Source organism: Raphanus sativus, unplaced genomic scaffold (assembly GCF_000801105.2).
Source record: "Raphanus sativus cultivar WK10039 unplaced genomic scaffold, ASM80110v3 Scaffold2548, whole genome shotgun sequence".
NCBI lineage: Eukaryota > Viridiplantae > Streptophyta > Magnoliopsida > Brassicales > Brassicaceae > Raphanus > Raphanus sativus.
In genome coordinates, this window is record NW_026617856.1 from 1 (window position 1) to 15,052 (window position 15,052).

Below are 15,052 nucleotides of genomic sequence, written 5' to 3' on the forward strand. Positions count from 1 at the left end.
AATGAGACAAATCATCATTAATTTTGAGTCTATATACAACTCAAAAAAAAAGGTTGAAATAATACAAAATATCATACTTAAAACATAAAGATATTTAATACAATTTTTTATACATACAAATAAAAGATTACTTAAAACATACTCCCTCTGTTTTTTAAAGATGTATGTCTTGGTGTTTTCACACATATTAAGAAAACACATTAACTATACATCATTTTTTAGAAATTATCAAATTCCAATGCATTTTAACCAATAGTCTTTCAATAAATTCAATCAATTTTATTGAAATTTGCAATATTTGTATAGGAAACATAAAAATACATCTTTTAAAAACAATTTATTTTTTTAAAACATCTATCTTTAAAAAACAGAGGGAGTATAAACAAACAAAATAAAGTATTTATTTGTAAATATTTATTTCCGTGCATGAGCACGGGAGAATCACCTAGTTCTAAATAAACACCTAGGGATTTTAATTTTTTAAGTTTAACCGTAGTGAAATAATACTCCCCTATTCGATTTAATAGAATATATTTGAAGTTTGACAAAATTACATGTAAACATATACATACTTCGAATATCTAAACTATATGTTTCTGGAAATTAAATATGCAAATACGCTTCGGACCATAATATTATTTTCAACAAAGGAGGTTGCCTCTCATCTTTTGGTATAGGCAGAGACAAAGCACGTGAAACAAGCACGTTACGATGAAAAGAAATCGAATAAATAATACACATCGATTTACTACTTTATTTGGTTGTCAAAGATTAGTAAATTGGACTGTCTCTCCCATTATCCAGTATTCTATACAACTTAACATATATATAATAAATGTTTTTCTATGGATATGAATGTTATAGATCTAAGACAGGCAGAATGCAGTTTACAAATAATAATATAAACATATGGAACTCTACCTTCTTGCTCTAGACTAGATATGTCTACAGTACAACAGACTATAAAGATGATAATACACAACAGTATACTAATGATGTAAAAGATAATTTTGTTTAGCAGTTATATTTTTTTTTGTAACAGATTGTTTAACAGTTATATTATATTTTCATTTTAACAAACATGCATGGTGTAGTCACTAGTAAGTAGTGAAAGCAATCTCAAACCCAAAAATAAGTTAGAACTCATGAGTCAAATGAAATAGAATACACAAAGAGAAATTGTGCGAGAAATAAAAGAAACGAAAATCAATTAGAACAACCAATATAAAAAGGATTGTAGATTGACGATGAAATGGAAAAGATGAGAGCTGCACTCACGGATTTCATTAGAACAGAGAAAGACATCTATACCTACATGAGTTATAAGAACTTCTAAATTTCTAATGGATCAGTTTTGGTTTTTTCTTTAGGCTTTCAATATATAACTCTCTAAATTTATACGTAATTTACTTTTGTGGGAATTTATTTATTTGAATCTCCATTAGGTATGAAATTACTTTGTTTTTTAATAATGATCTGTGTATGAATTTTTTTTTTTTGGCTACAAATGGGGTTCTCCTATGCTTCATCTTATATACGAATATATATGATGTATCGTTTCGTATGTCGATAATAGAGAACACATGATTAACTATCATTACACGTAAAGTCATGATGCTTGCACAAAGACAGTTTGGCCGAGTGGTCTAAGGCGCCAGATTTAGGCTCTGGTCCGCAAGGGCGTGGGTTCAAATCTCACAGCTGTCAGTATATTTTTTCCAAGATTGATGCGAAACTTGATCCACAAGAAAGTCTTTTCAAGAGTAGGAAAGATTATCTCTTTACTCTTTTCTTCGATCTCTGCTTGCAAATTAAGCATCTTTTTGCCCCCTACACGTTGATTCCTTAAGATAGCTCATGTGTTTTTTCCTTTTTTGAAGATAGCTCTTGTTTTTAAGATGTGTTTTAGGCACCACAGTCCACAGAACTCTGGACGAGCACTGTGTATATGTATGAAACTAGGATATATACGATATGACCCTGCGTATATATTTTCTTTGTTGGAATTTTTTAGCTGATGGAAATTAAAATGTTTTTTTTTGGGTCTCAGTTCTTCATTATCTAATTGTTTTTAAAATAGCGAATGCTCACGGAAAAAATGAACACGTATGAGGCCATGATTATCTTTTGAATCTTGACCATCCCCTTCTGCTCAAAATCCTTCCCTTGTCTCCCAAGAAACCATTTCTTCCTCAATCTTTATATCTGATAAATATAGTTCCACGTACAAAACAAAATGATGAAGAGTCGGAGCAGAAACTTAGCCACCCTGAGTTTGATGATATTGACAATTACGGTTTTGTCATGGACGAAGATTGTGGCTGGACAAGAAGCACTATTAGGAAAGAAAGTATTGCCGTTGTGCCACAGAGAATGTATGCCAATATGCATGAAAGTGACCGAAGCTACGCAAGAGATTTGTGTTGGTGCATGCCAAGCGGGTTGTGTCCAGCTTCAAGGTAGAGGCACCGGACTTTCAGCCACCGATCAAGGAGTTGATATGGTCATTGCTTAGAAAAGTATTTACCATCTTTATCACTGGAAATTGTATTTGATATGTTAATTCATATGTAGAGTACTTTTTTTATATTACTTTTTAAAATTATTTTAGTTAAAACTGTGATTTCGAATATAATAGATCAATTTGATTCTTATTTTGAATATAAAGTTGTTAAAGTTCATTATTTTAAACCGTTTTAAATAAACTAAGCTCAAAATATTCTGATTAGTATTTTACTTGCAACTTACATTTCCAACGTGCCCTACTGAGAATACTTCCAAGCCAATAAGACTCCATCATTGTGTAATCAATAATTGCTACACTATCCTCAGAATTTGTGGTCATACCAACATGAACACCTTAAAGGGGAAGAAGCTGTTCTTCATATCCACCTACGGATTCTTGATGATGTTCTTGCCTCTACAAGTTTCTTATTCAAGTGACACAATATTAACAAATCAGTCTCTTTCAGGATTTGAGACCATTGTCTCGAGGAATGGGGTCTTCGAACTCTGTCTCTTCTCACCAGGTATTTCTAGTTTGTTCTACTTAGGCATATGGTACAAGCAAATTGTTCCAAAGACTATAGTTTGGGTGGCAAATCAAGAATCTCCTGTCCCAAAGATAACTTTTGTCAACTTAAGTTTATCACTTGGAAGCTTAGTTCTGTATGATAATTATACTGAGCTTCCAATTTGGTGGAGCGCCAGTATTGATTCTAACAGCAGCGCAGATGTTCAAGCTGTTCTGCTTGATAGTGGTAATCTTATCCTTAGAGATGGACCTACTTCATCTGCCGCCGTGTTGTGGCAGAGTTTTGATTATCCCTCGGATACTTGGCTTCCTGGTGCTAAAATCCGGTGGAACACTACTAGCAAATTTATCACTAGTTGGAACACCTTGGAAGATCCATCACCGGGACGCTACTCTCTCCAGGTTGACCCTATTACAAGGAAGTCTCTCATCATACTTTTAAATGAAACTAAATCATATTGGTCTAGTGGTGCATGGGATGATCGACGTAGAATCTTCAAGAAAGTTACAGCCCGTAACCTGAGCTTTGAATTCAACCTGAATGAGTCATACGTCACCTATTCAGTACGTTACCAAAATCCATTTCGTTTGGTTATGGATGTTTCTGGACAGTTAACGGCCTATAACTGGCTTGAGAAGCACCAGATGTGGGATGCGTCATGGTCGGCTCCAGATCATAAATGTGAGGTTTATGGTTACTGTGGTTCGTTCGGAATCTGTTATGAGAATTCGTCTTGCAAATGTGCTCCTACTTTTAGACCAGCATATATTGAGGGCACATACATATACTCAAATGACTCATCTGCTGGTTGCGTGAGTGAAATAAATTTAGCCACGAATCAATGTGGCAAGGAAACGGACAAAGTTTCTTCCTCTTTTTAACATGAAACTAGCCGCTGATCCGGATTCGGATACTCCTCTGACTACTGCATGTGAATCAACTTGCCTAGGCTACTGTTACTGCAAGGCCTATGCATACAATGGAGACCGGTGCTTGATTTGGACCAGTGATGACATCTTTAATCTGCAACAACTTGATGCAAATAACAGCGAGGGTAGGACGTTTTATGTCAGGCTTTTTTACTCGGACAGCATCTCAAAGGACATCTCAAACGAAGGTAAGCACTTTTCAATCATGAACCAGAGGCATTGCATCAGTATTTTTTAAAGCGTAAGAGCATCTCAAATCCACCTTTCTATGCATCTCTATTTTTTTTCAAAAATGTTATTTTAGAGAATCTCTCTATTTAAGATAAATATAAAAATAAATATATATAAAAAAAATATATATATATAGAAGTAACTTAGAAATGGTCTAATAAGATTTTTTTTTCGGTTATATCTCAGGAAGAAGAAATCATCATGAAGTCGGACCCGTCTTGTTTGCCGTTTTAGTACCATTAATAGGAGTAGCTACACTATCCATTAGTTTGTATTGTTACTACTTTTCATCTCCACCAAGAAGCAAAAGAGCGCAAAAAGGTGAGATTAAATAGTAGTTTCATGAGGTAGTTAATTCATCGTTACAAAGTTTCTGAAAGGGCAGAGTATTTTTCAGACAAAGAACAGAGTAAAAAGATACTTGAAGGAGGCATAATTGATGGAGAAGATAATGATGGAGGACAGATGTTACACATTACTTTGCATGATCTAATGGCTGCAACAAATGGTTTCTCAGAGGAAAACAAGTTAGGAGAAGGTGGTTTTGGTCCGGTCTACAAGGTAAACCAACAGTATGATTAGTTTCATCTTTTTTTTATTTTTTGATAGCTAAGTCGTGTGTGTTTTATTAAACGTTAGGGAAATCTACCAAACGGCATTGATGTGGCGATCAAAAGGCTATCTCATAAGTCAAGCCAGGGTCTGATAGAGTTCAAGAACGAAGTGGTTTTGATCATAAAACTTCAACATAAGAACCTTGTGAAGCTTTTAGGATATTGCGTGGATGGAGAGGAGAAACTCCTTATCTACGAGTACATGTCTAATAAGAGCCTTGATGCTTTACTCTTTGGTAAGTGATGATGAGAGCTATAAATTTATAAAATTGTGATTTTAAAACCTTTATTCTTTATCTACATAGACACTCTTAAAAGCAAGGAACTGGATTGGGAGAAGCGTATGAAAATAATAATTGGGACGACAAAAGGACTTCAGTATCTGCATGAGGACTCACGTCTCAAGATCATCCATAGAGATCTTAAGGCAAGCAACATTCTTCTCGACGATGAGATGACTCCTAAGATCTCCGATTTTGGAACCGCTAGGATCTTTGGTTGCAAACAGATCGATGACAGCACCCAAAGAATTGTCGGAACATTGTAAGTATGACATCTTATATGTTTTTAGGGAGTTTGAAAACACTAAAATGTTATGTTTATAACATTACTAATAACAACTTTCCTTTTGATCAAACGTTAGCATGCATGTCTAACATAAGTAACACATAAAAACTGAAGTCTTGGTTACAATGATCTGTTTTAGCGGCTACATGTCACCGGAATATGCCTTAGGCGGAATGATTTCAGAGAAATCGGATATTTATAGCTTTGGAGTATTGCTTTTAGAGATCGTATCAGGCAAAAAGGCAACGAGGTTTGTTCACGACAGAACACACAGCATTATCGCTTATGTAAGTGTTTCTGCATGATCAAAATTCATTGTAATTGTGTTCTTTTAAAGTTCAGCTCAAACCCAAAATGTTTGTTAATGATTTTTTCAGGCATGGGGATCTTGGTGTGATACAAAAGGTGTAAGCATCATAGATGAATCTCTGGGAGATTCATATTCTTTAAAAGAAGTGATGCGGTGCGTTCACATCGCTCTTCTTTGCGTTCAAGATCATCCTAAAGACAGACCCACGATTTCACAAATTGTTTATATGCTGAGCAACGATCACGATCTCAGGGTTCCAATACAGCCAACATTCACAAACGTTTTGAACTGCAATCAGGTGTTACCACCATCTGACTATGTATTCTCTATTAACGAAGCTACGCAATCAACAATGGAAGGACGATGAAAACTTGGTAAATGCTGTTTAAGAGAGATTGAATCTGATTCAACTTGAAATTATGTTATTTTTTCTCCTTAAAGTTATATACATTTGGTTCAAGTGTAACTCCATTGTTCAGGGGGTATCGAAACATGTAACATGACAATTAGATACAACACACAAAAATTGTTACATGTTCACTAAGGCAACTCGGCTTCAACTTCGTTCCACAAGTCAACATTTCTAGAAAACTTCTCTTTCACAAGCGCAATCACCTCTCTAGCTTCATCAACCTTGTCACAACCAACCAGTCCATGAACAAGCCACCTCATGACACTGAAACTCGGAACCCAATTCTTCTCCATACTCTCCTTACAAAGCACCAAAGCCGTCTCAAACTCTCCTCTTTCACACAAACAACGTATCAAACCAAAGTAACACTCACTACCCGGCTTGCACCCGCTCTTCACCATAACCTCAAACACACCCATCGCCTCATCCAAATCCCCCTCACCGCAAAACCCACGAATCAAAATCGAATACGTCTCCGAGTTCGGTCTCATCCTACTCGACACAACTCCACAGAGCAACGCTTTAGCTTCTCTACTTCTCTTCCCCTCGCACAAACACCGAACCATAATATTGTACGTCGCGATACCCACGTGAACTCCAAACTCTCTCATCAACCTCAACACTCTCCTCACCTCGTCGTACTTCCCTTCCTTATAAAACCCAGCGATCATCAACCCGAAGGTGGAAGCTCTCGGCTTCACTCGCCTCCTCTCCATCTCCGCGACGATTGAGTAACTCGAGCTCGTCGAGTTCGATTCGCATAACGCTTTGACGATTCGGTTGTAAGTCTCGAGATCAGGCTCGATGCCGTACTTCCTCGGCGTTTCGGAGTAGACTCGTTTCGCTTCCTCGTAATCTCTCGCCGTCAAGCAAGCGAGTAACAGAGCGTTCAACGACTTCACCGTTCTCTGGATCTCGTACCTCTCGAGGTTGTGGAATGTCTGTAGAGACCGATCGAGCATGTTCGCTCGGCCGTAGAGGATGATCGCGCGGACGGCGGAGCTCTCGGATCTGGGATGAGGTTGGCTGTTGATGAACCCGTCGAGGAGGTGGGACACGGCGGAGAGGTGTTTCTGGCTGGATAGTGTGGCGACCGCGAGGGAGAAGGCGACGCGGTGGAGGTGGTGGTTGTGGTGAGGGGAGAGGGAAGCGGATCTGCAGATTTCGAGGATTCGATCTGGGTTGTTCTCGGTTCTGAGGAGGGAGAGAACGTGCCGGCTCTTCTTATGATTGGTGGTGAGTGAGGTGAGGAGGGATGAAGCGGTTGAGATGAATCGGAGTTGGTTCACGTTGTGAGCGAGAGGTTCGGATGTTAGGATGCGGAGGAGAGACGCCATCAGTAAGGGTTCATGATGTTTCAGGAGAGATGGAGACGACGAGGGGGACTGTTCCGGAGAGAGAGAGATCAGGTTTAAACCGGTTTAAGAGAACGAAAAATTGAAAATTTAATTCGAATGGTTTTCTTGAATCAGATACGGACCGTTGATGTTTTTATCTATTGTCACCAATAGTGACGGTCCTGATGGAAGGATAACGAGTGTAGCAAAATAATAAAAAATTTGGATCAATGTTTAAACCGGGGTTTTGAACCCGACGTGAATCGAACACGCAACCTTCTGATCTGGAGTCAGACGCGCTACCATTGCGCCATGGATCCGGTGACTATTTTGTACACAAGGAGATATAAAACGATCACCATTGTATCTGTGTGGTTGCATTTGCTCTCATTTTGTTGACAGTGTCCCTCCTCCTACTCTTTTCATTTTGCATGTGGAACTTACAGATAATTATACCTATCATTATACCTTTGTTTATTTATGTTAATATAGAATCATACCAGAGCGCTCCTCTAGGGGTTCCATCTGATAATGAGTTATAGTCTTCAATCATATATGTCCCACTGAGTCATTTTCCAAAGTAGTTTCTGACACATTTTCAAGTTATGGCCAGGTTTTTGTTAATGGATTAGATCCTACTATCACGGATGATTAGCTGAAGAATGTCTTTTGGCCAATATGAAAAGATTGTGCATGTAGAAAAAAACTCGCTGGGAAGCGTTGTGGGTTCGTTAACTGAGAAGTGCTTTGCAGCTGTTGGAAACTCTCTCAACTTTGAATACCAATGTCACAGTTCAATCATGTATTTTGTATTTATCCTTCTTTTTCAGAAGTTGCGCAGAGGAAGATATTAGAATGATGAATGGTATGGTATGTAACTAGGTGGAACAACCCTCAGGCTTTCGTGGGGGAGAAGGCCTTCATCAAAACAAGTGACTGATTCCCCTTTGCATATGATACTAGATGATAAAAAGAAACCACTTCCAATGAAAATTTAGAAGATTTGATAATAATCTTTTGTTCCCTTCTGTTTTCTTTATATATCCGTTCTCTAGGCGCAGCATATTCAAGTCAGTATTATTACAGCGGTTATGGACAAGGTCAAGAGCATTATGGATATTCGATGCCACAACAAGATCAGCAGTAACCAGAGCATCAGCAACTAGCTGGCGAGAGTATTCTTAGCTTCACTGTTTGTTGTTAGCATACTTAGTCATGAATGTGTTCACAAACACAGTTTATCTATCTGTTTTCATATTTGTCTCTGTTTAGGATAGTTTCTTTTGCTCAAGACCGATAACTAAAGGGGTGTGAAGAGCTTGTGACCTCTTGATAATGTTTTACGATGCTTCTGTGTTCCCTTCTGTCTCCTTTGTTTTGATTTGAGATTAGACAACATAAATGGCAGCATAACTCATAAGTCTTTTTCTTTCTTTCTTTCTCTACATGAATAATTCAATTCGAGTTGGTGAAGATTTACGTACAATGAGGCTCTCCACAGAGTTAGATAAGAAAAAATAGCCTGGTTTATAGTATAAATATATCTCACAGAATATATATTAAACACAACTAATCTCCAGCATTAGAACAGTTGGAGATTTTTTATGTACAAGACACAATTTGTCTTTAGAGGTGTGTGTAGAGGCAGCGTGGCATGTGTCTCCGAATTTAAAACATCTGCATAAGAAATGAATCTCCGGAGTCGTATATGGCCTCACAATACCCAGCCCTAACACTAACAGCTTTTAGCTTTGAAAATTGATATAAAAATCTCCTTAGACCCGTTCTTCAAACCAAGGGACACAAGAAGAAGAATCTGATTATTTAAGTTTGTAGACTTTGTAAGCTTATTGCCTTACTCCTTTTTTTTACAAAGGAGCTTATTGCCTTACTTTCAAAGCAAAAATAAACGAAATTAAAGTATTCGGACGGCAAGCTTCTAAACTGAAATGTTTATAGACTAAGGTGTTATTGTAAAACAAATAAGAACGATCATATATATTCATTAACTATGCATTGTTAGCTGGATACTCATAACATCCTCAATATATTACCATATCTTATTGTCCTAATGGTTTGACTTATAAAATAAATAAATAGTATTACTATTTTTATTTTATCAAGGAGGTACAACTTCACACCAACAAAAAACAGGTAAACATTTATCAAAAAAAAAAAATTATCACAAAAAAAAGCCAGGTAAACAAGTTAGTGCACCAGCACTGCCTCGATCATGCAATGACTACAAATACTTTCTCATTTCAACTCCTCTCTTCCACAAAATATCATCGTTGAAAATGACCCTCTTCAAACAGCCATGTCTTTACTCAAAGCTGGACAAGGAAGACCCAGAAGAGGTGTCTCACCGACGAGCCAAGTTCTTGATTTACAAAACGCTTCAAAAGGTCGACGTGGTGTCTCGTCGTTCTTCTCATCCGTCGTCCTTTCTAAGGATGAAGCTGTTAAGGTTGAAGGCCAAGATCGGTAAGAGTTTGACTAAGCTACGTCGGAACATAGAATCCGCCGTTAGATTTGGCGGAATTCAAAAGCATTCTCAAAGCAGCATGAGAGCCTTGAAGAAGATGTTCCACGGTGGTGCAACCAATGGACTACCAAGGCCTATTTTCGCTCTTGAAGTTTGATTTTTGATTTGTCTTCTCTGTATTTCACTTTTTTTTTTCTTTCTTAGATTAATTTCTGTTGATATCTCCATTACAGAAACTGATCAAGAAATGTAATATGAAGAAATCATGAGTTTTGTTTCATTCATATAAAAGGGGAAATAAATCTTGAAGTTGTAATAACAAAGTTGGTTCACGATATATTTCAAAGTTTCTTTTTCAAATTAGTATCCCATACAAGTACAAAACTGAACCATCTTATGTAACAGTGAAAACTCTTTTGGGTTAGTAGTTTAACCAAGGGTTCATTAATTAATACTTCTCACAAATTTTGTTTTATTTGAGAAAAACATTGTATAAATTCTTTAAATGAATATTTCAATGTATAAATAAAATGATCAGATGTGACTTTTTAATTTAGAATGGTGTATATAGAATCATCAGAACTAAACTCTAGTAAAACATATAATTATTGAACCAATTATCAAAAAAAAAACATATAATTATCGGTTGTATTGTTATCTAAATATCTTTGGGTTATTAAATTAATTTGAAAGAATTTATAAGGACTCAACTGCAAATACAATTTAGTTTCCTTCTCCCTTTCCCCTTAAGTCTCTCTTTTCTTTTTCTTCCGCATCGTCATCGTCTTCGCTCACGTTGTCCTCGTCTGAAGTCATCGGAGGTTCCTTCATCAAATCTTCGAAGTTTGCAACATCGTAAGGTCTTCCTCATCTCACTCGTTTCGATTGCTCCTCCGCGTAGATGAATCTCACAATGCGTATCTAAGATCTCTCTATTGAAATTACTTTAAAAATCTAGGACCGTAGAGAACAAATCTCTAAATCATCTCTTAGTTTCAACGATCCTTTCGCCATATTAGTGGTGAAATCTCCCGCATCCATGTGAAGTTGATCCAATTGCTTTTCAATTACTTAGATTCTCTTCGTGTTTGATTGAACAGGAAGGAAGATCATGGAGTAGAATTTTGTTTTCGCTGAGAATTTATTGAGGTAGATCTTGAGGATTGTTGAAGATGAGTGTGGTGGGATTCGACGTTGGGAACGAGAACTGTGTCATCGCCGTTGCGAAGCAACGCGGGATCGATGTTTTGTTGAACGATGAATCCAACCGAGAGAATCCAGGTATGGTTTCCTTCGGTGAGAAACAGAGGTTCATGGGCGCTGCTGCTGCCGCATCTGCTACTATGCATCCCAAATCCACCATCTCTCAGCTGAAGAGGCTGATCGGTAGGAAGTTCAGGGAGCCTGATGTCCAGAAGGATCTGAGGATGTTCCCTTTCGAGACTTCCGAAGACTCTGCTGCTGATGGTGGGATTCAGATTCGGCTTCGGTACATGGGCGAGGTGCAGAGCTTCAGTCCCGTGCAGATATTAGGCATGTTGCTTTCGCATTTGAAGCAGGTGGCGGAGAAGAGTCTCAAGACGCCTGTTTCGGACTGTGTCATTGGGATTCCTTCCTATTTTACTAACTCGCAGAGGCTTGCTTATTTGGATGCTGCGGCCATTGCTGGCCTGAGGCCGTTGAGGTTGATGCATGATTGTACTGCTACCGCGCTTGGATATGGTATATATAAGACGGACTTGGCGGCTAACTCGAGCCCTACTTGCATTGTGTTTGTCGACATCGGTCACTGCGATACGCAGGTGTGTGTGGCGTCGTTTGGGTCTGGCAGCATGAGAGTGCTTTCTCATGGTTCTGATAGAAACTTGGGCGGGAGAGATTTTGATGAGGTTTTATTTAACTACTTTGCTGTTGAGTTCAAGGAGAAATACAGCATCGATGTATATACAAATACCAAGGCGTGCGTTAGGTTAAGGGCGGCGTGTGAGAAAGTGAAGAAGGTCTTGAGCGCAAATGCTGAGGCTCCGCTGAATATAGAGTGTCTGATGGAGGAGAAGGATGTGAAGAGCTTCATCAAGAGAGAAGAGTTTGAGCACTTGTCATCAGGCTTGTTGGAGAGATTAATTGTTCCGTGTCAAAAGGCTTTGGCTGACTCTGGTCTAAGTTTGGATCAGATTCATTCTGTGGAGCTAGTTGGTTCAGGTTCCAGAATCCCAGCTATATCTAAGATGCTAAGCTCGTTGTTTAAGAGGGAGCTAGGCAGGACAGTGAATGCAAGCGAGTGCGTAGCTCGAGGATGTGCGCTTCAGTGTGCAATGCTCAGTCCAATTTTTCGAGTGCGAGATTATGAGGTACGCTCTTTTCTCTTTGTGATAATACTCTTTCTTAGTTTCTTGTTTCTGTTTAAAAAACTTATTGAGCAGATAAATAGATTAGTTGTGAGTCGTGACAGATATGATGCGTGTGTTAAAGCATGACAGAGTGTATACATTTACCAATTTGTTTAGTGTGAATTGCTGATGTCTTTTGTTTACGCTTTCCCGATTTTCAGGTTCAAGATTCTTTCCCTTTCTCAATTGGCTTTTCATCTGATAAAGGTCCCATAAACACACCATCGAATGAAATGCTCTTTCCTAAAGGCCAAGTCTTTCCAAGTGTGAAGGTTCTTACTCTACGTAGAGAAAACACGTTTCATTTGGAAGCCTTTTACGCAGACCATAACGAAATATCTCCAGACTCACCAAGTCGGATAGGAAGCTTTACGGTATGCTATCTCTCAGGCTTCCCCCTTTTTGGATATACATTCAGGATTTATAGCTCTGACTCTCAGAGCCTCTGAGTACGCTTTGGATGGTTATTTCACCATTAGGCTTTGCATAATTTATGGAACTCTTTTTCTGTCTTGTAGATTGGTCCTTTTCAAAGTTCACACGGAGAAGCAGCACGTGTCAAAGTAAGAGTTCAGCTAAATCTCCACGGGATTGTCACCATCGATTCAGCTTTTGTGAGTACAAGCTGATACCAAAAATTTCCAGATAATATAAGCCGTTACGTTTTTACCTAACTTGAGTCTAAACTTTCTGTTTCTGAAAAAAAGCTAATAGAGGATCCTAAGGAGAATACGACTTCTGAAGAGACAGTATCCGAAAATAACCATCAATCTCCTGCGACAAAGGATGGTTCTACTGTAAGTATGATTTAACAACGTCTAAAGAAATACAGTTTCATTGTAAGAAAGCTTGAAGCCCGATACAGTGAAGCTGATCTTGAAGCATTGGCATCTCGATTCATTTCTGAAACATCCAAATGGCTGATCCGGAGTTTCTCTTGTGCTGTGTAGGGTAACGATCAGAAGGCAATCAAAAGAATGAAAATTTCAGTTGTTGAGAACGTCTCTGGTGCATTGACAAAGAATGAGTTATCGGAAGCCAAACAGAGAGAAAACTCTTTGGTGGAGCAAGATCTGAAGATGGAGTCGACAAAGGATAAGAAAAATGCTCTTGAATCCTTTGTTTATGAGATGCGTGATAAGGTACTATCTGGCTCTAATAGGATCCCAGGCTTCCACCTTAAATTTGGCTAAAATTATCTCTACTCGCTCTTCAAGAATTTATCACTTGGCATAATAATATTGTGTATACCAACAGATGTTAAATACATATAGAAGCACTGCAACTGAGTCAGAACGGGAATGCATCGCTAGAAATCTTCAAGAAACAGAGGAATGGCTATACGAAGATGGTGATGATGAATCTGAAAATGCTTACATCGAGAAGTTGAATGACATCAAAAAGGTAACTAAATCCTTGAGATTTTTGTATATGAAGGTTAGTATACTGCGGATGACTTTCATGTCCTGATTGATAATGACGTTTCAACTCTGAACAGCTCATTGATCCTATTGAAAATCGGTTTAAAGATGGAGAAGAGAGAGTACAAGCATCAAAAGATCTTGCGAAAACTATAGCAGATAATAGAATGGCTGCAGAGTCTCTTCCTCCTCCAAGAAAGAACGCGGTTTGAATTCAAAACTACTAACATTACTCTCAATCTATTGGCAATATATGACTTTTGTGATAACTTATATGGTTTAACTATATATCACCATGATGTTTTTTTTTTGGGTCTTCAGGTTCTTGATGAATGTAAGAAAGTCGAGAGGTGGCTCCAGGAGAGAACCACGGAACAAGAATCACATAGCCATCCGGAGCTGCAATCTGGTGAAATCAGGAGAAAGGCCGATGCTCTTAACGCGTAAGTAAATATGATGGATCCTAAAACATAGCCATCCGGAGCTGTAATCTGGTTAATAGAACCGCTAAAACTTCTTCACTCATGCAAAATGATGGATCCTAGTCGTGTCATGTTTTGTTAACTGATGCTTGAATGTGTTTGCAGGACGTGCAAGTACATTGGGAAGTCAAACTCTCCCCCCACGAAATCGGAACACAATGGATCCCACGGACGTCGAAACTCGGATGATATGGAGCTTGATTGATTTTTCACTTTTTTGTTCTTTGATATTAATTTTGTTGAACAAAAGAATAAGACGAAAGTCTCATTATTACTTCTCACATAAACAATTATGTTCATTTTTGTCAAACGGTTTGAAAACGATTATTCTCGAAGTTGATTTTTTCAGAAGTTGCGTTTTTCTGTCTTTCTTTGCTTCTGATTTATCGCTACTGGTTGAGGTCGGATGTCTTTTTTTTTTTTTTTGAACAATAAACTAATGGTCGGATGTCAATTTCGATGTTTATAAGGTGAATATGTTAAACCAACTTTTATATTTTAACAAATTGTACTGATTTTGTCATGCATGGTTTCTTTTAAGGAAAAATATTAACTTATATAACTACTTCAATAATTAACCAAAGCTCATTAAGCCGGATTTCTCACAGTACTGGGTTTTGCTAGTTTTGTAACTATTATGTGTGCGTGAGGTGAGGAAGATGCTCTTTGAAACAGATCACTAGTGAAGCATATATATAATAATAGTAATAAGATGTGGTTAGAGATCAATCACAGAGAAGAATATTCCAAGTTTGGGAACTAACAAGGACAAAAGTGGTGCTGTTTTATACTACTCACATGTCTTGTTGTGGCCACGAGCTCACAACGACTCGGTCGAT

The 15,052-nt window shown here is 38.0% G+C and overlaps 5 protein-coding genes and 2 non-coding genes across 8 annotated transcripts; 5 read left to right on the top strand and 2 right to left on the bottom strand.

The window, feature by feature from the left end:
- Positions 1–1,627: 1,627 nt before the first annotated feature.
- Positions 1,628–1,707, top strand: TRNAL-UAG (transfer RNA leucine (anticodon UAG)). Its single transcript has one exon. It is a non-coding gene; the product is annotated as a tRNA-Leu (tRNA).
- Positions 1,708–2,239: 532 nt separating this feature from the next.
- On the top strand, positions 2,240–2,515 carry LOC130505742 (uncharacterized). The gene has a single exon (XM_057000339.1). The coding sequence runs from the start codon at positions 2,240–2,242 to the stop codon at positions 2,513–2,515; it is 276 nt and encodes a 91-aa protein (XP_056856319.1).
- A 322-nt stretch (positions 2,516–2,837) lies between these two features.
- On the top strand, positions 2,838–6,226 carry LOC130505743 (G-type lectin S-receptor-like serine/threonine-protein kinase At4g11900). Its single transcript, XM_057000341.1, has 8 exons — positions 2,838–3,029; positions 3,985–4,152; positions 4,382–4,516; positions 4,593–4,756; positions 4,835–5,045; positions 5,115–5,352; positions 5,516–5,663; positions 5,754–6,226. The coding sequence occupies exons 1-8, from the start codon at positions 2,852–2,854 to the stop codon at positions 6,051–6,053; spliced, it is 1,542 nt and encodes a 513-aa protein (XP_056856321.1). The 5' UTR covers positions 2,838–2,851; the 3' UTR covers positions 6,054–6,226.
- Positions 6,089–7,545, bottom strand: LOC130505744 (pentatricopeptide repeat-containing protein At1g11630, mitochondrial-like). Its single transcript, XM_057000342.1, has one exon. It carries the CDS (start codon positions 7,433–7,435, stop codon positions 6,227–6,229), a length of 1,209 nt encoding a protein of 402 aa, XP_056856322.1. The 5' UTR covers positions 7,436–7,545; the 3' UTR covers positions 6,089–6,226.
- A 138-nt stretch (positions 7,546–7,683) lies between these two features.
- Positions 7,684–7,755, bottom strand: TRNAW-CCA (transfer RNA tryptophan (anticodon CCA)). The gene has a single exon. It is a non-coding gene; the product is annotated as a tRNA-Trp (tRNA).
- A 1,977-nt stretch (positions 7,756–9,732) lies between these two features.
- On the top strand, positions 9,733–10,174 carry LOC108860953 (uncharacterized). Its single transcript, XM_018634790.2, has one exon. The coding sequence runs from the start codon at positions 9,733–9,735 to the stop codon at positions 10,075–10,077; it is 345 nt and encodes a 114-aa protein (XP_018490292.1). The 3' UTR covers positions 10,078–10,174.
- Positions 10,175–10,666: 492 nt separating this feature from the next.
- Positions 10,667–14,570, top strand: LOC108810802 (heat shock 70 kDa protein 16). 2 transcript variants are annotated; one of them, XM_018582885.2, is made up of 10 exons: positions 10,667–10,775; positions 11,021–12,271; positions 12,472–12,684; positions 12,829–12,924; positions 13,018–13,107; positions 13,261–13,452; positions 13,568–13,714; positions 13,809–13,937; positions 14,053–14,174; positions 14,319–14,570. In XM_018582885.2, the coding sequence occupies exons 2-10, from the start codon at positions 11,093–11,095 to the stop codon at positions 14,416–14,418; spliced, it is 2,268 nt and encodes a 755-aa protein (XP_018438387.1). In that variant the 5' UTR covers positions 10,667–10,775; positions 11,021–11,092; the 3' UTR covers positions 14,419–14,570. The 2 variants fall into 2 exon arrangements, with proteins under 2 accessions (XP_018438387.1, XP_056856320.1); XM_057000340.1 differs by having other exon boundaries at positions 10,684–10,780.
- Positions 14,571–15,052: the final 482 nt, after the last annotated feature.